We start from the raw sequence: 21880 nt of genomic DNA, 5'->3' as shown, positions 1-21880 counted from the left end.
CAAGAGTGATTGTGTAACTGTATCATATCTTGAGGGGGAAATTAATGGAGCAAAGGAAGTTATACTTCTAGCCCTACAAGCTGCAATACAATCCACAATAGGCAATATTGCTCGGGACGCCCGGCAAGCATTTAACGATAAAATTGCAGAGGCTCGGATAACTTTCACTCGTAAATTTGACAAACTTACAAGTGATGTAGACATAAAAATGTCTGACATAACAGCGTCTACAAATAAAAAATTTGATGCTATGTCAAACATAACAGGGACTACAATGAAAAAGTATGATGTACTGGAACAGAGAGTTGAAGTATTGGAGAAAAACCATAAAGAAGTTTTGGAGAGAAACTATAAAGTCAGGCCATCATCATCAGGTGGACTGGGATATCCAGGACTGAACATTAATCCAAATCATAGAATAATACAACCAAAACCAAAACCAACTGATGATGTATTAATGGAACCAACATGGTGAATGTATTCCCTCGTTAGGTTAGGTTAATAGCTACGTTAGGTTAGCTGCATACTTACGTTAGGTTAGGTGTTAGGTTAGTATTCCCTCGTTAGGTTAGGTTAATAGTTACTGTAGGTTAGGTTAGGTTAGGTTAGGTTAGGTTAGGTTAGGTTAGGTTAGGTTAGGTGTTCGGTTGCATAGCGGTAGGTTAGCGTACTAGGTTAGGTTACGTTAATACATACGATAGGTTAGGTGTTCGGTTGCATAGCGGTAGGTTAGCGTACTAGGTTAGGTTACGTTAATACGTTAATACGTTAGGTTAGGTGTTCGGTTGCATATTATGTTACGAACGCGCGCGCGAAGAGGGCGTAGATGTCTCTCCAGATGTCCCGCCTACCTGGGCCGGAGGCCCCACCCACCTGGGCGGAGCCCAGGCAGTGGGCGGGGCCCGTTAGGGCCACGCCCCCCCCCCCCCCCCCCCCCCCCCCCCCCCCCCCCCCCGCCACCAACTTTTCGGATACCCCGCCCCTTTCCGAAGCCCCGCCCCCTTTCCGAAGCCCCGCCCCTCCCCTCCCCGAAGCCCCGCCCCCCGACTCCCAACATTTGCGCATGTACACCCTACCCTCATCGCGCATGTGCGCTCCCACCATTTTCCCACCGCTCACGCATCGAAGTCGATACCCTCCGGAGAGCACTCCACAACATTCAGTTCGAGAAGTCATCTCATCGAGAGCAGTCCACTCCACAACAAGGCAGTACGTTCCAACGACCAACTTGATATTTGAGTAAGTAAATTAGGAATGTTATTTTTTATATCAACTAACTTTGTATTATTTCTTCTTTTTCAGAATGGCAACCAATACACAGGAGGTGAATAATGCTGTGGCGTCTATTCTGCCGGTGTCCGCTGACCAGGAGGAGGCAGCATCTTCGAGAGCGGTGACGGTTGACCAGCCAACCACTTCGCGTTCGCGAGTTAGGTGCAGATCTTCTAGCCCTGACTTATTCGAGGAGGAGGAGGAAGTCAGGGCTGTGAAGAAGGTTTGCCAACGACCTGCAGCAAAGGTTGGTCCTATTTCAAAGTACCGAGCTACTTGCAATAGGACTAATCCTTATGCAGGTAGTTTTTCGACCTCTCGTAAGAGGGCCTCCACACCAGCAGCAGCACCAGCAGCAGTGGAAATTCCGAGGAGTCCTTCTCCGGAGTTGGTGATATTGTCGCCGTTGGTGACGCGACTACCACCGCTGCCAGCGACACCGGCGGATCCTGAGGTGTTGGTGCCACAGCCTATCGGAGAGGTTAGTGAAAAGATGAGTGTTTTTCTGCAGAGATGCAAGAAAGCAGAACGAGCTGCCCGATCTAGCGAGGCCGAGTTGGTTACCATGAAGCGACAAATGGCTGAAATGGATAACCGACGGAGGGAACTCCAAAAGGAAATGGCCGAAATAGATCGGAATTATGCATCTCTGCAGGAAAGGTGTAAAGCAAAGACCTCTTCGATAGAGCTGTACAAAAAAGTAGTGACAGTTATGGACACTCTTTTTGTAGATGAAGTGTAAATGTAAGATTAGTTTTAGGTTAGTTAGGAGTATTTAATTATGGTAGTTTTAAGTTTATATTTGTTAAGTTTATATTGAATAAAGGAAAAGGAAGTGAAATAAAGGGTGTACACTGTTTTTTGGTTTGGTACACATTGAACAATGCGATGGTTGGAGCATTTTTCTTCACTTCCTCTTATTATCATTATTATTTTTTTATTTCAATTCCAAGTTCTTCTAGACAAATACCTCACATCAATTTTTGTGTTCTCTAATCACTTGTAAATAATTTCATGTGAAGAAAATTTAAAAAATAAAAAAATAGACATGTTTCATAGTGAAATCGACAAGTATATTTCATTTGTATTTTATCCATTCAAGTATCTCTTTCATTGAATATGTCTTATGTCACTTTGCAATTTACCCCTACTCATTGAATATGTCTTATGTCACACTACAATTTACCCCTACTCAATGTTCCACTCCTCTCCCACTCCCTCTCGAAAGTATAAAAGTAGAAATCATCTGATGAAACATTCAGTTGATCAGCTAGCATCGAGATGGAACCCGATTCAACCTCCGAACCCTATAGCTGCCCGGATCAGGGGTACAACTTCAATTACTGGGATAACAGCCAGGTACAGGTTGTCTCTTCCACCACGGAACCCCACAGTCCGCCATACGAATACCGGGATCACGACATCAGGATGCAAGTTCAGCATGTCACTGGCAGTGACGAAGGACACTTGGATGACTCGGAATATCCAGATCCTGACGGATGGTGGGACCCTGCTTATGATGACATTGTCCCAATGAGTAGCGACGACGACGATGATGACGACGACGACTCTGGTGATGATGCTGATGACGAGCTTGACGTTAGACGTCCTCCACCATCCCCTATCCTCATCGAGGATAGTCCTCCGCCATCCCCAATCCTAATCGATGATGATGTCCTCAATTCCGATGATGACATATAATCATCTACTCGTCCATCATTTCCTTTCCTTTCCTTCCACGGAGTACACACTTTTTGGTTGGTGTACACGAGGCACTGCGAGGCTGGGGCAGTGTCTTCCTCCCTTCCTCTCCCTCTTATTAGTTTTTTTTCCATAATAATCACTAGAATTTCTCCTAATAATCGCTCAGAGTTTCATTCTTGATGTTTTCGAATCTCAAACACTGTTCTACATTTCACCCCCTCCATTTCATTTCTTCCAATATAAATATAGCAACAATCCCAGTTCTATATCATTCTTCCACAATGTCGAGTACAGGACCCATCCAAGTACATGAAATAGATTCAACGTCTGATCATTTGAGTACAACCTTCGCTCAATTTCTGCAGCGAATCTATGATCTTCCTGATGATTTCGCAGAACGAGTGGAACAAGGTATTCAGGACGACATAGATGCTGTTGACGATAATAATGCGGATGATGTGATTAGTATATCATCTGATTCAGCTGATTATGACGACGACGACATCATGAGTATATCATCTGATTCAGATGACTACTATGAGGATGATATCATTAGTATATCATCTGATTCAGATGACGATACCATAATTATTGTTTCTGATGATGAGGAGCGTTAGTCCATATCATTGCATGGATTAATAAAAAAATAACAGCCCTTTTCAGGGCTACAATTAAAGACTGAAACAATAAAAAAAATAGCTCTTTTCAGAGCTACCATTATACTTTCAAACAGAAACAGATTCATACCATTGTTAACATTATGTTAACATTATAATCTCAAACGAAATATATGTATGTGAAAGTATTCATCATTATATGCATATGAATGATTGACAAATGCCAACTTCAACTTTCATTTAAAGTAGTACTCATCATATGCATAGATATTCAATGACTATCAAATTCCAAATTTCGACTTTTCAGTCAAAGTAGTAATTTATTTGTCATATAATGTATAGATATTCAAAGACTAACAAATTTCCAACTTAGACTTTTATTAATCAAAGTATTCATTTGTCACATAATCTATGAATACTAATACAACTAACTACTGTTTGTGTGAATAATGTAGCCCTGAAAAGGGCTGTTGTTTTTTTTTTGACCAGTAGGTCCACGGTTATTGTGCCACAGGTTGGACATTATTACATATAATACATGTAGATACTCGGGTGAAGTTTGTTAGTGGCCTCTCGCAAGCTTCACACCAATTCTGTCCCATTTCCATAATTGAGACAGTGTTGTGGGTGTTGACATGGGCATACCACCCTCCATTATTGTTTCTATGCGAATAAAACCGAAAGCAGCACCAACATAGTTTTTTGTTCTCTCCATCTATTGTGCTGATCAATACGTATGCATCCAATGCACAATACAAATCCAAGGGATCTTCCAGTGTCTCACTGACATTGAGTGTTCGCATACCGATCCTCATAGCACCATCACCTTCAGTTGTGTCAGCTTCTATCCCTTCATCATCTCCTTCTTCATCCATGACCCTCTCAAACTCCATCACGTCATCATCTTCGTCGCTTTGGTTGGCCTCGTTTTCAACTTCGTCTATCTCATCTTCATCGACTCCAACATCTTCTGCTTCAACTATTACTTCCTCTAGCGGAACATTGACATCCTCATCATCTGATTCGTCTATCCAATTGTTTTCATCAACAGCAGCTATTCTATTTAATGCAGCATTTATTTTTGCAGAATTCATCTTGTTGTTGTTTGCTCACAGTTGTAGAGAGTGAATGAATGAACTCTAGGTTTGCAAGTCAACTTATATAGGAGGTGATGCGACTCCCACTTGACTCGTTTAGAGTGGAATAGTAGGAGAAGTTATCCCACTATACTTCCACATGATGTTGATTTGTATAAATAGAGATCGTAGGTATAGGAGAGAGCATTCAGAGTTTCTGTAAGTCATCTCTTTATATTTCTAATCGAATTAGTAAAATGCCGTTTCCAAAAGAGTGGAATGAAAAACCAAAAGTGTGTGTCTACCCAATGATGATTGCAGGGGCTATTGTGTGCTACTTTTGTCAAATAAGTAGACCTAAGGATTCAATCAATCCATGTACTGGTATGTGTAGTGATTGCGTGTTGCGGATTCAACTATCGCCTCCTTCTCATCCACCGAAGCGAACAAAATCGGATTATCGTCAACAACAGTTACAGTGTCTGAAGTGTTCCGAACCTATAATATTTAACAATATAGGTATCTGTAGAAATATTTGTGGTATCTGTGCTGCCGTTCCAACTCCACTGCAACGTTGTTTGCGTTGTGATACATATTCCATGAATTGTTGGAATCATGTATGCAATGCATGTAGAAGTACTTGGGATCTGTGTGAGAAGGTTGGTCAACTCTACCCCAATAGGAGAATCCATTTTTTTCAATGTTGGTGTTTGACGCACGAGCAACAACTATTGAGGAATAGAGTCAAAGAACGTTCCACATCCACAGAGACATATTAACATTTTTCATTTTTTATTATCGTTATTGTCCTCTATTATTAATAAATATATATATATTTTGAATTTATTTGTATTATTTTCTAACATTTAAAAATACATGCATGCAACACAAAGTTTTCCTCTTAAATGACAAAGATTGTTACATGCGTGAATAGTTTAGTGAGAGAGCGCATGTGCCAGTTGATGAAAGAGCGCATGCGCTAGTTTATTTTCTTCTATAAATGGTGAGGTCTCAGTAACATCATCACCTTTCCTATCCACATTCTATTGCTATCACATATCATTCCTCAGACCTTAATAATCATGAGCTCTATGCCGCTATTGATTGCTGAAGATGGTTCACCACTTGTTGATATCGATCAGACTGATTTTGAAAATATTCCAGTATTACATTTATCGAGTCAAGATTCGATAAATGATTTTGATATTAACGACTTCGTTAACTTTGCAGATGTGCCAGAACCAAATGAGCAAATTATTATTGAAAATCCGATCGTTTCGCAATTATCATCACTCAAACACTCTTCATCTACCCTTCCTCTTGGTGTTGATAAGAAATCTAGAACAATCAAGAGGAAGGTTACTAAGGCATCTTCATCGATTGTCACTGACTTTAAAGAAAAGAAAGAATCCAAAAGTGTTGTGCGACAGAAAAAACCCGCAACGAAAAGTGACAGATCGAAGAGGAAGCCAAAAGGTACTCCTAAAGAAATGAAGAGTGATTTGAAAGCTGAACCGCTATCTTCTTTCAGCCCCCTCCATCGGTTTGGGGAAATGAAAAGGAAAGCAAAATGCCGTCTTGTAAAGGCACAGATGACTATTGCTGAACTTGAAAAGAGTGAGCGAGCTATTAATGCTAATAATGAAACTCTTGAAGCATTAGATGCCAAGATTGCATTAGCGAAGGTTGAATTGGCTAGAATGTCTAAAGATGCTGATGAACTCCGTTCAAAAATTGGTAAAGATAAGCAATTCCATCAACGTTCGAGAATGCAAGCTCAGGCTGAGCTTGAGGAGTCGACTAAGCTTTATGAGACAGCATTATCAGTGAGAGATAATTGGCAAAAAGAGTTGGATACTGCATTTCAAAGTGACGGCGATTAGTTTTGGGAATGATAATGTGTTTTCAATATCGTGAGTTGAAAAATATAAGCGGGAATGGAGTATACAATTAATTTGGTTTGGTATACACAGAACATTGCGAATGGCTGGGGCAATGTTTACCGCTGCAATATTTTTCAGTTCACATACTTATAATTGAAATGAAAACAATAATGAACTTTAATATTACTTTATTCATAAAAGTCACTATTATATACATTTAAACCATATTTGATTCATCAATCCAAGAATTTTGTTCGCTAGGAAGGCCTAACCACTTTACATATACTTTATTTTTTCTTCTCTTCAACACCTTCTCAATCAGATATACGTCAGGATTCTCGGTTCGTAATAACTCTTCTTCGTAAAAACATCCTCTAATCGGCTGTTCATTCATATCTTCAAGATTATAAGTCGTTGGGATGGTTTTATTAATTTTAACAATCTTGAATAGCTCCGTGGTAAAATTCGCAGTGTAAGACTTTTCAAAAATATGTTTGTATTTACTTATACGTACAATATCATTTAATTGGAATTTGGGTTTACTTTGTCTTCCTCCAATTCCATTGATACCCTTGAATTTTAATTTTGTTGTTGAATCAACATTGATGGGTGCCATACCTATTGTACGATGAACTTTATTATTATATCTACTAGTTATAATTGGAAGAATATCAAGCCATTTGTGGTGACCTCTCATCGAAAATTCCTTGTAGAGCCATGCCTTTATTGTACGAATCACTCTTTCTGCTATAGCTGCCTTCTTTGTGCTAAATGTTGAATAATGATTGATATTATATTCTCGCATGAGAGATGAGAAGCTTTTATTGAAAAATTCTTTCCCTTGATCGCTTTGTATGTGTTTGGGGGAGTATTTGGCTTCTTTCAGTACATGTTTCATTGCATTAGTTACTGTACTACCTGTTTTATCTTTAACTGCTACAGTCCACAGATATTTGGAGTAACAATCTATCACTACAAGTATATATCGGTATCCTTCATTACTTTTTGCATAAGGTTGCAGTTCAGCTAAATCTATTTGCCATAGATCTGCAAAACCTTTGATGGTGGTTATTCTTCTACGAAAATTACGTCTTGCAGGTTTATGTAATTCATTAACAACTTGTCGTTTGACATCACTTATTTCATTAGTCATTCTATTTCAATATGATTAAAGAGAAAAGGTGATAATGTTACTGCATTGAATGATGATGTGACAGTGATCATTACATGTGAATATGTTAATATATTATACCTTCTTCACGTAATTCTTCAATTATTGAAATTATTTCATTATCATGTCCGGTATGTCCGGCTGACTTTGAAGCTACCAATAGTCGTAGGCGAGCAACTAACTCTTTCGGTGAATTCCAGTACACATAATTCACAGGTTTAGAATTATATATTTTCTCCATTTTCACTCGTTTGAGTGCTCCACCAATTTTACTTCTACTTCTTATTGGATATTGTCGTGAGTCTAATAGAGGTTTGATAACTTCACGAAATTTTTTAGAATTTGTATTTTTAAAACCATTCTTCAGATGATATTGTTTATATGGAGCATTCGTTATTTTCAATATTTTGGAATATACTTGACGAGTTTCTTCATTATCAACATCTTGTGGATTCTTCAAAAAAATCATATCATACAATTCTGGACTACCTGCGCATTCATATTTTTTCACTTTATTAGCATCCCAAAATGAAATGTTTCCATCTTTGAAATTTACCACTAGACTTCCCATTTTCAGCTTTTGTGTAATTGGATCCATACGTACGCCAAATGTTCCATCATATGCTGGATTTCTAGATTTTATATTATTCAAATGTTTCATCAAAACATCTTCACCACTTTCATTCATAACAGGTGAGATGTCAGGATCCGAGGAATCGATGTGGGACGATGATGGTGTTTCGAATAGAGTTGTTCTCATATCGTCTTGAAGTGTGCTCGTGTCACTATTCACAGATGATACACTACCAAAAGATTGTTTTCTTCCTATTGGAGTACTCATGGGATAATTTGAAGTAGATTGAACAGTTCCATGATTTGGTGATAACACTGGTGATTTAGAAGTAGCGTTTGATGATAAAACATTCAATGGTTTCATTATGGGCTCATACAATCTTTCAAGTGTCGTACGATTTTCAATATTATCATTCTTGATAGAGTTGAATTTCTGCCTGACAGCTTCTGTTGTCTCTACTAGTTGACGTTTCAAATTTATTTCATTGTTTTTATTTTCAGGATCTTTTTTTGTATTCATAATGCCCTTTTTTTTGAATTAAAGCTTAATTCGTTGGTGAAGTGACCACTACAATATTCAGTGATCGAATAAGTTCCAAAAACAAGATCATGGGTATATAAAACTATCGAATCCTTTGCGATATCTACCTTCATCTATTTTTCTATCCTTATCAATGACTAGAAATCCATATTGGTCCTCCCAGCATTTAACACACATCAATTGGAATTGTTTGAATGTTACATCGGGTGAAACATGATCTGAATAAATGTGATGTAAATTCGTCTCATCTTGTTTGAACATTATAATGAAATTGGTATTGTCACGCACTAACTGTTTGGGTACCCGTGAATATGTCTGTGCTAGATAAAAACAATCAACATCCTTATGACGTCCCATACAGAAATATGATCTAATAATATCTTGCTTTTCACATATTACATCATCGAAAATGAAAACAGAATTAGGCTTAGCGTCGGAGGGTTCCACTATTTCTGCATTATTGCTGAATGTATAAAAACCTAATCCTTTTATAGGTTCCAAAACACTTCGCAAGTACTGATATTTAGGTTGATTGAGTGATTTCGAATAGAGATACACATTTCTAAATCTCAGTCCTTGTGGATGTGTTAATAGTGATATCATTGCATTCGTCTTTCCACAATTTGAAGGTCCTATAATGAGTCCTCGAACTGATGATGGAAGTAGTGGACCATGTCTGAATACCCTTTGTCCATTCAATCCACAACCAAATTTCTCATCTAGATTATCTACAGCAAACTTTTCTTTCTGTTTTACAATGCGCATCGTGCCGTGGTTGGAGACTATATAAATGTTATTAGCTTATTCATTTCAATGTGTACCATCAAACGATACGGACGTATTGAAAGTGATCGTAAAATTAAAAGAGGTTGTGGTTTTGTTAATGATTTAATAAACAAACTTCCTTTCGAATTACATCTACCGGAGGTTATCAATACTGTGGACCGGGTACAAAATTGAAACAACGTTTAGCTCGTAACGACCCTGGAATCAATAAATTAGATATTGAATGCAAAAAACACGATATTCAATATTCTAAGCATCCATCCGATCTTGCAGCAAGACATTTAGCCGACAAAGAACTTGAATACAGCGCTTGGGATAGGGTTAAATCGAAGGACGCGAGTATTGGGGAAAGAGCAGCTGCATTACTTGTCACCAACATTATGAAAGCGAAAAGACATATGGGCATGGGTTGTAGTACCAATAAGAAAAAATGTAAGAGGAAACAAACGAAGAAAAATAAAATTAAAAAAGTTGCATTTGGTGCTGGGATAGTCCATAAAGTGCGAAATGTATTGAAGAAAGCTGGTGGGAATCAATTTGTGACGAATAATAGCAAAAAAGCTATCACTGTGGCATTGCAGGCGGCACGTAAATACCTTAAAGCTGCCGGTGGAAAGAAGAAAATCCGCACACCACGCATAATTCCTGTTCCCAAGATCGGTGGACTTTTACCATTGATACCAATTTTTGCTGGACTATCCGCACTAGGAAGTTTGGCGGGAGCTGCTGCTGGTATTACCAAGGCCGTGAATTCGGCAAAAGCCAGCAGAGCGGCTTTAATGGAAGCCAATCGTCACAATAAAACCATGGAGGCTGTAGCATTAGGCAAACGCGGAAGTGGAATATATCTCAAACCATACCGTAAAGGTTTAGGACTATATTTAAAACCATACAAAGCCACAAACAAAACAAAAAACTAATTGAACCCCTACCTCAGAGGCCTCTTACTGATCTCGATCTCAGTTATTATGCACAAAAAATGAAAATTCCACATTTTCGTGGTGTTTTTATGCGTGATAGATTACCATCTTCAGGTCCAAAACAAAACGAGACAGCTATTGTTAATTTAGATGGAATAAGTGGACCAGGAACACATTGGGTGGCATATAAAAAATGTGGGAAAGAAGTCACATATTTCGATAGTTTTGGAGATCTACCCCCACCATTGGAATTGACTCGATTCTTTCGAAAATGTTCGAATGTAAAAATCAAATATAACTATGATCGACAACAGAAATTTAATACAGTTCTCTGTGGTCACTTGTGCTTGCAGTTTCTCTCTAAATAATTTTCCAAATAAAAATGGATTCAACACCAAAACTGGATCGGGAGGCTATCAAGGGAATGGGGTTTTCACTTAGAATGTTTTCAAAATATGGTACCTTGAAAAAAATGGATAAAGTGATGCTTGCAAATATGCCTAAGGAAGTGATACTTGCATGTGTTGCACATGAGATTGCATATGTTTGGGAAAAGTTGCCTAAGCATCTGCAAGATGACATCGATATAATGAAACATAGATATTGTTATGAGCACCACCACCACGATCAAAATTCAGAATCGGATGTTAATGACGGTCCTATACCTCGGAAATCTATGTGTTGTATTTGTAATATAGAGGATGTGAATATTGGTATCAATAAAAATGATACTTATTACAATACAACACCTTCCAAAAAGTGTAAATTGTCTCAAATGTGCTGTTGCTGTGTACAATAATAAATTGAAATGTGTTTCAAAATATTCATCAGTCATGTCACGAAAGTTCGAGCTACAAGCTGTCGGGACAAGTGTCTTGAGTGCGGATTTTTTTCCACCAATTGAATTGGATAGGAACAGTCGTTATGGATTAGGACTTTTGGGATTCTATGGATGCAATACAATCAATAATATAACTGAAGCTAATAACTTAGTTAGTTTTAGAATCAGTAATGACAACTCATCGATACCCCAAAAGTTGACAATTGAAATTCCATGTGGTGCTTATGAAATAGAAGAGATCAATGCCGTCATACAGAAACATATCATGTTCAGATTGTTTCATGATAAAAAACCAAATGATGTCGTTGCAGATGATATTTTCTATCTACACGCCAATAATAATACATTCAAATGTGAAATGCGATCCAAATATGAAATTGATCTGACACATCCAAATTCAATAGCAGAAATGATGGGGTTCGCTCATGAAATATTTCCACCAAATCAGATACATGAATCATCATTACCAATAAACATTACAACTGTGAGACTTATCCGCTTAGATTGCAATATAATATCTGGTTCATATATAAATGGTGAAGAATCCCACATTCTTTTCTCATTCGATATTGATGTTGAACCTGGCTACAATCTTACTAAAGAACCACACAGTATTATATATATGCCTGTCAGTCCAGAAGGTCGTCAATTGATTCACAACATTACAGTGCGTATTTTGGATGAAAAAAATAACCTTATCGATTTTGGAAGTGAAGAAGAGATTTTCATTATTTTGGAATTGAAGAAAATCGAATAACTGTTGTTATGGGTTTCATTTATAATAGACAAAATCGCATTGAACAATCCCAAACGAGTTGCACTATCAAAAAGAAAGGTGTGCATAAAAAGAAGCTCATTCCACAAGTGTATGCTAAACAGTTAGCACATAACGCTCTGTCTGTGAGTGATCTTAAATTTTTGAAATCGATTGGATTGAAAGTGAGAAAATAACAATGGTGCTCGAAACAAACAATGAAAAGTTGAATATATTCAATGAACCAGTGCTCGATCATTCTCTCATAAGTTTACATGAGCACACATATAAGCCCTATGGATCACCGCTATTCAGGAATTCGGATGAAATCAGAATTGCAATCAATAATCAAGATGTTATACTAGATATTGCCGAGAGCTTCATTTACATAGAAGGTAAATTCACCCCCAAAGATGTAGCGAAAACATGCTATCTCTCGAATAATGCAATTGCATTTCTCTTTGACGAAATTCGTTATGAAATGGGAGGTGAACAAGTGGCTGTTGTTAGAAAACCTGGGATAACATCTACAATGAAAACCATGATATCATTTGGACAATCTCATGCTAACACATTATTGACATCTGGTTGGGGACTTTCACAATTGAAGCAAGATATCTTGGATACAAACAGTCATGTTTTTAGTGGAAAACTACCACTGAAATATTTGATGGGTTTTGCTGAAGATTACAACAAAAGTATCTTGAATGCCAAACAGGAATTGATTTTGATTATCGCTCGATCATTCAAAAACTCATATATAGGTGAGGTTGATGCTGATTTGGAAATAAATAAAATCGAATGGAAAATAAGGCATATTGTACCAGATGATAAACACAAGCTCAAACTTTTGAGTAGAATAAACAAAAGCGGTCTGAATGCCAAAATCAAGTTGGCGTATCGTATGTGGGACCTCTATGAACTACCATCATTACGTGGGACTTCTTCAGACATATGGGCCATCAAAACAACTAACGCATTGGAAACTCCTCGTTTTGTCATCATCGCATTCCAAAGTACTACCACATCTGAAGATAGAACACAAGATATTACAAAATTCACAACTGCTGATATCAATAGTATTCGAGTATACTTGAATTCTGAAGTTTATCCATATGAGCGTTGGAATTTGAATTTCGATAAAAAACTTGATGCTCCTGCTTATTATGCTTTTGAGAGTTTCCAGCGAAGTTATTATGATAAAGATATGAGTGAACCTCTGATGGACATTGGACAATTTAGAGAGAATCCACTATTCGTCATCGATTGTTCCCATCAACCGAATGCAACAAAATCATCAACTATTGATATAAAGATTGAGTTTGAGACGAGGAAGACCAAGTTTCCAGACAACACTAAAGTATATGCATTAATTTTGCATGATACAGTTTTAACATACAATGCATTGGATGGTTCAGTTCATAGCAGATATTGACACTTTTTTTTCACTCTATCATGTACTGTTTTATGATCTTTTTTTTTTTTTATTTGTAACTGACTTATATCATGTATTGTATTTTATATCATATTTATTGTTTTGTAATCATTTTCTATTGTATTTCATCAGATTTAAATAAATAAAACATGAAAATAATACAAAGTTTTTTATTTGACATTATTTATGATTCACAGGAACATACAGACTATCTAAAATAACTTCTTCCTCATAATCATCATTTTCGCGACCATCTTCAATTTCCTCTCGATTTTCATCATTCAATTCAAAGTGATGAATAATCCATTCTGGCAAGTATGGTTGGAGGCTATACAGGAATCTTCTTAGGTTCAGTTCAATCATAACCTCACAAAGTTGCCACAATTCCAATTCATTATCCAAAAATTTGTTGCAAACTTCTGCACCACTCCAATAGTTCTCAGCATCACGAAGGCATAATTCGATTTGTTTTTCATCATAGCATACACTCATATCATAAACGCTTGCATGTTCGGCTCCATCACCCAACACCTTCAATTTAGACGACAAATGTTGAACCGATGATTTGAGATCTACAATATCGACCCAATCTTGACTTGCGTACTGCATCCACATCTTTAAATGGTGGAACTGAAATCGAACAAAAAAAAAAAACAATAAGCAACCTCCAATTTTTCAGTGATATAATACTCACATTCCCATTTTACTTGTAGTTACAAAGTGAGTGTATTCAACTAAGTTAGTAATGTTTATATTTCCATATAATTATCATCTAATATATGAATATTAATAAAACAATAAGAAATTCATTATAATTACTATTATTATTCAATCATATTGAATTTGACTAGAGTTATCGTTTTCACACCAAAAAAAACTTTGTAAGCTATGACCTAAAGAAATTCACTATAAATTATTACTATTATTCAATCATATTGAATTTGACTAGAGATCGCGTTTTCATGCCAGCAAAACTTTGTTGGCTCTGTCCTAAATACATCATCGTATATTTACCACCTGATGAGTTGATACAAGATATATCGTCATCACTGAATTGCAACGAAATACGTTTTGGTAGCCATGTTTTAAATAATTTATCATTGCTCACATCTTGCAAAGTTAATAAAATTGATTTACCAAATCGTGTAGAATAAGTTGACATATTTTTAATTATGTACACTTCATCAATTGGCAATGATGATAAGGCCTTTTGCTCTAGTATTTCAACCTCCTGTACAATCAAATTATTAATTTTATTCAAGTCTACTTTTGAAACGGACATGATGAAAATATATATGAAAATATAAACAATTTCCAACAGACAAATACACTCACCGTCTTCCTTCTATTACGAACTGAATAACACTCTACCAATTGCTAACTGCTGCAGATATATTCGTCTACTGATTTCATAGTGTGCCAGGCATTTCTTTTATATTAAACAGTGTGAGTCACCCCCACCATGAAACCGTGAAAGATTCACATTGCTAGTTGCTATCCACTAGAGATGCCTGACGTCACAGCCAAGCCCATCTCCCAACTTGATGCGATAACAGTTGCCGGTACGAGCAAGCAGTGGTCGTTGCGGTCTCGGAGAGGGTAGACGCTAGGCAAACAGTCCTCGGCTGCCGTTGTGTCACCATGGATAGCGGGGCTAGAGCGAACCTTCATCGCTTCAGGAGAGGTGAGGGCAGACCGATGAATACGCATTACTCTGCCACACGTCGTGGAGTGAACATGTCGCTCTCTAGCCGTTGAACGGTTATTGCTGTGACGTCACTCCACTACTAACTTGGTGCCCTAACACCGATGGAGCATTTATTACTTGGAGGATCTTCGAAGTATGCAGACGTATGTTTGTACATAGACAAACAAGCACATGATGAAACCCTGTACCGTGCATTCTCCTACACACACACATAAACACACAAAATCTCATATGAAAAAAAAATCTGAACGATCCATGCACCAGACACTTCAAGGTCACAACGCCTTGACTTCACTGCACAACAAAAAAAACTTCACCAAACAACAACCAATAAAAAAAGCAATTAATACGTCATAGTGGTGGGGGGAGGCCGAGAATCAGCTGTAAACAACTACTTATGTCACATAAGTATTAATAATGAAAGTTTTATTATCCAACAATTATCCTATCAAGAAAGATACAAAAAACAATCCTTATCTAAATTGAATATAAGTTTGCGTCTTTGATAATATTATTCAGATTCGTAAAAAATATATTACAATGAGAATGCCAATGAAATATTGACACAAAATATTAATGTTTCATAATTGTAGAATCATTTCTGATTATATAAAAATCACAATAAGTATATAATATATTTATTATATATTATATTATATACTATATATATATATATATATATATATATATATATATATATATATATATATATATATATACACATCGGAAAAGTCTAGGGATATTTTTATAACATACTAAATATCATGAAAATAAATGCATGAGGTCGTTTAATTTCGATTGAATTGGTACACTCGACCACCCTGTAGATTTCTATGGGTTGAACAAAGCCTGCAAAAACGGTAACTAATATTTTATCAAGTTTTTTACAAACTGTAGGTTTTCGGCTAAAATGAATAATCTGAAAGTGTCGAGTTTGTACATTCTATGCAGTTTTTGCTCAGCAATTAAACTGGAAATATTGTGCTTTAACATGGAACGCCATCACTTACCATTGGCTGAGATGAATAGAGCTGTAGGGCTTCTTCAAGGTGGCATGCGACAAAATGATGTAGCTCTTCGTTTGGGGGTCTCCCAAAGTGTTATCAGTCGATTGTGGCGGCGTTTCCGTGAAACTGGCAGTCCAGCCGAACAACATCCAGGGCGAGGACGCGCTACAACTGCAGTTCAAGACCGATTTTTGGTCTTAACCGCAAGAAGACAACCGACAATCACAGTGCCTGAGTTGGTTAATGTGTTGCAGCAGACGCACCAGGTAACCATTGGTCGTGATACTGTCAAAAATCGACTGCATGAAGCAGATCTCCACAACAGAAGGCCCCTTAGATGTCCACCTTTGTCGAAAGGCAATCGCGGTAGAAGATTAGAGTGGTGTCAAGAACATTAACACTGGGATGCAAATGATTGGTTTTGTTTACAGACGAATCCAGATTTGGATTTCATCCAGATTCTCGTCGAGTAAGACTGTGGAGACGACCTGGAAATAATGAACGTTTGAGACACGTCCAGGAAGTCCACACATACAGAGGTGGTACAGTAATGCTATGGGGCGGAATCATGATCGGCCGCAGAACCGATCCCGTTTTTCCAAATCGCTCCCTCACAGCTCGACAGTACCTCGACACCATTCTTCTACCTATCGTCCGTCCGTTTGCTGGTGCTGTTGGTGAAAACTTCCACCTAATGCACGATAATGCTCGTCCACATGTCGCGCGCCTAGTGACTGACTGCATCACCAACGAAAAGGAGTTGATGTATTGCCATGGCCAGCACAATCACCGGACCTGAATCCCCTCGAGCATGTGTGGGACATGCTTCAACGAAGAAATACTCCGCATATGGGGAACATTCACACAACGTTTCAATTGAGAGAGCTTTTAATCGCTGAATGGGCAAATGTACCTCAACAAGACATTGACAATATCATTTTGTCGATGCACGATAGATGTAGGGCCGTAATAAACCAGCATGGAGGCTATACTTTGTAGTGATTCCAATTTTTTTTGTATTATTATTTTTTTTCGGGGTGCCAAAGAAGAGCCATATTTTTTTTGACCATTTAATAAATTTTGTTGTAAGTTACATTCGTTTAATAATCACCCGCCAACTTTTTTTTCCCTAAAGCGATCTAAAAAATTATTGCCATTTTAAAAAACATCCCTAGACTTTTCCGATGTGTATATATATATATATATATATATATATATATATATATATATATATATATATATATATATATATATATATATATATATATATATATATATATATATACAAGCCTGTTTCTATAAGTTATGGAGCTTCGCCTGGGCCGTTTTTTGATGTGAAAAATTTTGATCGAACTCGTGGAGTAGTAATGCAGAACCAGAACAATCCTTATAGCACCAAGATCCCATAAAATTATCGCACATAATTTCGTATCCTCAATGACGAAGTCTTTTTGTCGTTCCAGTGCCGATGTCAAACACGAAATTCACCAAGCCACAGCCCCATAGCTAAGTTTTATATCCGCTGAAGAGGATGTTATTTATCAAATAAGCTAATGGCGTGGCAATAACTCCAGATATGATTTTTAGAGTTTCAGATTTCATGTCATTAGTGCCGGGGTATTTGATAGGTTCGAGCGACTTTATAACATTCATTTATTATCCTGTATCCATCGATGTATCGATTCACTCGCGATGATGGTTTTACTCCGGAAACTGAGCGATAGAGATGAGTTGATTGATAAGTATTTTTCTTGTGTGTGTTTCTATTCACGCCAGATGGTAACCATTACTTACGAAAGACGACTGTCACATATGTGGGAATCGTGTCAATTTGGTTGAAATGCCCTTATAATCTAGTGAATTTCGCTAGTGAATTCCGTCTTTCATCTGTTGACAGTTACTCACCTAAGTTTCAGCCATTTTGGACGCGCAGTTGTTATGTAATAGTCGTTTGGGAGTTGATGCGAGTGTTTTTATGAAAAAGGAAATAATCGACTCGAGCTCTCATTAAATATTTGTTACTGAAGGGCAATACGCCTCTGCAAATCAAAGATGAGTTGGATTCTGGGTATGGGGACTCTGCATCCTCATTTACCACGGTGAAATTTTGGACAGCTGAATTAAAAGGTGGTCGTGAGAGCTTGGGACGTACAAAAACTGCAACTACCGTCGAAAAAATAGCCAAAGTTCAGTAAATGGTGCTGGACGACCGTCGAATTGAAGTGAGAGAGGTAGCAGAGATTATGAACATCGATGGGAAAGGTATGTAGAGTTGAAAGAAAAGAAAACTTTTGAGGAATGGAAAAAAGTCTTGTAGCTTTGTTAGGTCGGAGACTGTTGAAATCACCTCGTAGCTCCCTTATCAGACCTGGGGCCTGTAACACAACCACTACAAGTCTAACAAGTGTATAAATAAATTATACAAGTGTAGATATTCTGTAACATAAAGTAATTTGTAGTTACTAATGGGGCATTGGTAATTACGGGACTTTCTCTACAATTGTAGTATCTTTTCGTGTCACAAAAATGAGACTTGTACAGTCGTGTTACGGAATTGTCGACAATTGTAGACAATTTTCTACCTATCTTGATTGATAAGTAGATTGAGCGTACTAGTGTAGTGAAGTCTTTCATCGTGAGCGTATATCTATAGCTCGTGAAAACGAAAATGGTCGTGCAGTATATCGCAACCGGAAGAGAAGTAACTTTGTCATACTGACAGACGGGGAATTTGTGGAGAGGTTCAGACTTAGTCGACAACACTGTCAAAGTCTTCTTCAAGATATAGGTCCAGCCATAGCGAATATAACGATTTGAGGGTATGGCTTGTCACCACTACAGAAACTGCCTTATTGCTCTGCATTGGTTTGGAAACGGAGGGTAATACCATGGAGTATGTGATATGCATGGAGTATCAAAAATGACCGTATGCAGATGTGTTCACGAAGTTACTGCTGCCGTAAACGAAATAAAATTTGATGTATTAGTTCGATGGCCCGACAATACAGGGAACGATATAGAACGTTTTCATAATTTCGCAGGATTTCCTGAAGTTTGAGGAGCTGTAGATGGAATCCTCATAAATATCGATGCCCCCACAAACAACGAACCTGTTTACGTCGATCGCCATGGAAAGCATCCCATCAACTGCATGGCTGTATATGGGCCTGACTTAAGGTTTTATTATATAAGTGCAAATTGGCCCGGAAGTGTGCACGACGCGCGGGTACTCCGTAACAGTTCTCTGTTTCGTAGAATGGAAAACGGTTAGAGACCTCATGCAAATGCTGTCATTTGCATGCTTCGCAGCAAATATTTTCAAATGCTGTGCAACATTGTGCAATATTACTGCTAGCCCTGTCAATTTTCCTGACGTAGCTTTAGTCCCATCTGTACATAAGCCAATAACTTGGACCAGGGAATGCCTACTTTGAGCACATATTCATCAATTACCTCAAAAATGAGTTCCGCTGCGGCATTTCATTCAAGTGGTTTGCAGAAAAAACTCTTCTATCACCTCTTCATTATAATCAAGTCTCACTAAAACAAGTAGCTGCGCCATGTAGCACAAACAAGTGGCGAAGTTGAACTTCATTGAAACTTTTTGAAAAAAAACTTTCCCATATGGTGCGCACTTTAATGGTGACACTGTATGTAAAGCTGAATCACTCTGTATTTATGGTCAGGATAGCATTATAAAAACTAAGTATTTTTTATATTCTGATTTGCGACCGACGATCGCAGACTTTCCTATTCAACACAGTAATGAATAAACTCTAATTCAAATTAGTTGGATTTATTTACATCATCCTGTTAGGATATTCAAATTGAAATCAAAACAGAACAAATATAATCAACAAAATTTATATAAATAGTACAACTTTCTATACATACATAATTTGAACTGAACAAAAAGGAATTTATCAATTTCCATCATGAATATATTTTAAGAGTTCACTCTTGAAAATCTTTAATGATAGAGTAGATTCAATTGAATCAGGTAAACTGTATTAATTCTGCCAACAGTTTCTTCTAAATTTACTCCAGTACAGGCCAGTACAGTATCATAAACTCACAGGGACTAATAAAAAACATATTCGACCTAATTTCAAGTTAGTTTCGTTTGATGTCACAAATTTAGTTCCAAGCATTCTTCCAGAAGATTCTTACAAACTCATAGATGAAATAAAATCATTCAAAACCATTAGTCCAATATGCTATCCTTCCACTATTGTCAGTTTGACTCGAAAAACACATTTTGATGTCAATAACAACAAAGAAGGCCTCATAAAGTCTCATGGACGACTTCGAAAAAACTATTCAAACAACATCCAATTTTCCAAAAAATTATCCATTGGAATAGGTGTGTTGACGATGTTACAGCCTGCCAGTAGTTGTAGCTTTATTATTCTATGGTAGAATGGAAAAAATTTTGTCACGTATTCTTGGAATTTCCTTTTCGTAAAAATTATGTACAGCGGAGAACTGTGCTTTATTATAAACTGTAAATTCTACCCATTAAACGAAAGGGCATTCAAAAACTATAAATTTTCCAATACAAAATTTTATTACAATAGGTTTTATACATTTAGAAAAGAGGTTCTGGAATTTTATTGGAAATAATAAAGGTAATAATAGGGTACTGGGTGAAATGAAATCACGTATAAGGTTATTTCAAAAGTCTTGTCAGTTCAAATGTCATATGTTTTTGTAGCTCCTTCTCTCAATAAATATTCATTTCACTGTGTCGTGGTAGGTATATACTGATCGCCAGAGAATTCTGTACTCTTTTCAGTTCATTACAATATTAATATGTTTTTACCCGTGGGTTCACTAATAATTGACCGCACTGAATAATCAAACTTAACTTTATTTCACTTTGAATACAACAAACGCTTTAACTAAAAATTCAACTATTAATTTAATGTTTATCGCCCCACTAGATCACTTCGCGTATCGCCCTGTATCTTTCACTTGACTGTCCGATGCGCTTGCAGCCAGCGTTTAAACATCGCAATGGAACATCGTAGAATTTTCGCCGAAGTTCTATGCTGTTTCTCGAGCGACGGGGAACATTGGGCATTCCCACGCTCTCAGCTACGTCACGTTTGGTTTATGGTTACCAGTGGCGGTCGTCGTTATTTCCTTTCGGGCATGATTTACAACAATATGATGTCGCCAGCCAATTGTTTTACGAATTCAAATTGAACCAAAGCGCTGCCGAAACAGCCCAAAGAATTAACCAGGCACTATAGTGGTGTCGTCAGCGACACCACTATAGCACTATAGCATCATGTGTGCTCTTTTTGCCCTGGAATCCAAATTGATTTTTCCTTATAATGTTATGGCGAAGGAGGAATTCATTGAGTCTTTTCTTAACTAGTTTTTCAATAATTTTTGCAATAGTAGGAATGAGAGATATTGGTCGATAATTTGAAGGATCATCTACAGAGTTACCTTTATATAAAGGAATCAGTATCGACAATTTTAGAAAGGATGGAAACCTGCCATTTCTGAATGAAAGATTGTGATACAAGAGTTCTGAGCGCTTCTATCGGAAGATTTTCAATAATTTTGATTGAGATTTCATCA

The 21880-nt window shown here is 37.2% G+C and overlaps 2 protein-coding genes across 2 annotated transcripts in view; both read left to right on the top strand.

Annotated features, from left to right (window-relative positions):
- CngA (Cyclic nucleotide-gated ion channel subunit A) overlaps positions 1–21880 on the top strand; it is a 129313-nt gene that overhangs the window by 33570 nt on the left and 73863 nt on the right. The window lies entirely within an intron of this gene.
- Positions 1088–2014, top strand: LOC141480815 (uncharacterized). Its single transcript, XM_074171366.1, has 2 exons — positions 1088–1239; positions 1303–2014. The coding sequence occupies exons 1-2, from the start codon at positions 1088–1090 to the stop codon at positions 2012–2014; spliced, it is 864 nt and encodes a 287-aa protein (XP_074027467.1).

This window comes from Leptinotarsa decemlineata, unplaced genomic scaffold (assembly GCF_025532065.1).
Source record: "Leptinotarsa decemlineata unplaced genomic scaffold, Ldec_3_MD MMD2_P_RNA_scaffold_12, whole genome shotgun sequence".
Classification (NCBI taxonomy): Eukaryota; Metazoa; Arthropoda; class Insecta; order Coleoptera; family Chrysomelidae; genus Leptinotarsa; species Leptinotarsa decemlineata.
This window is presented reverse-complemented; position numbering and strand designations above follow the sequence as displayed.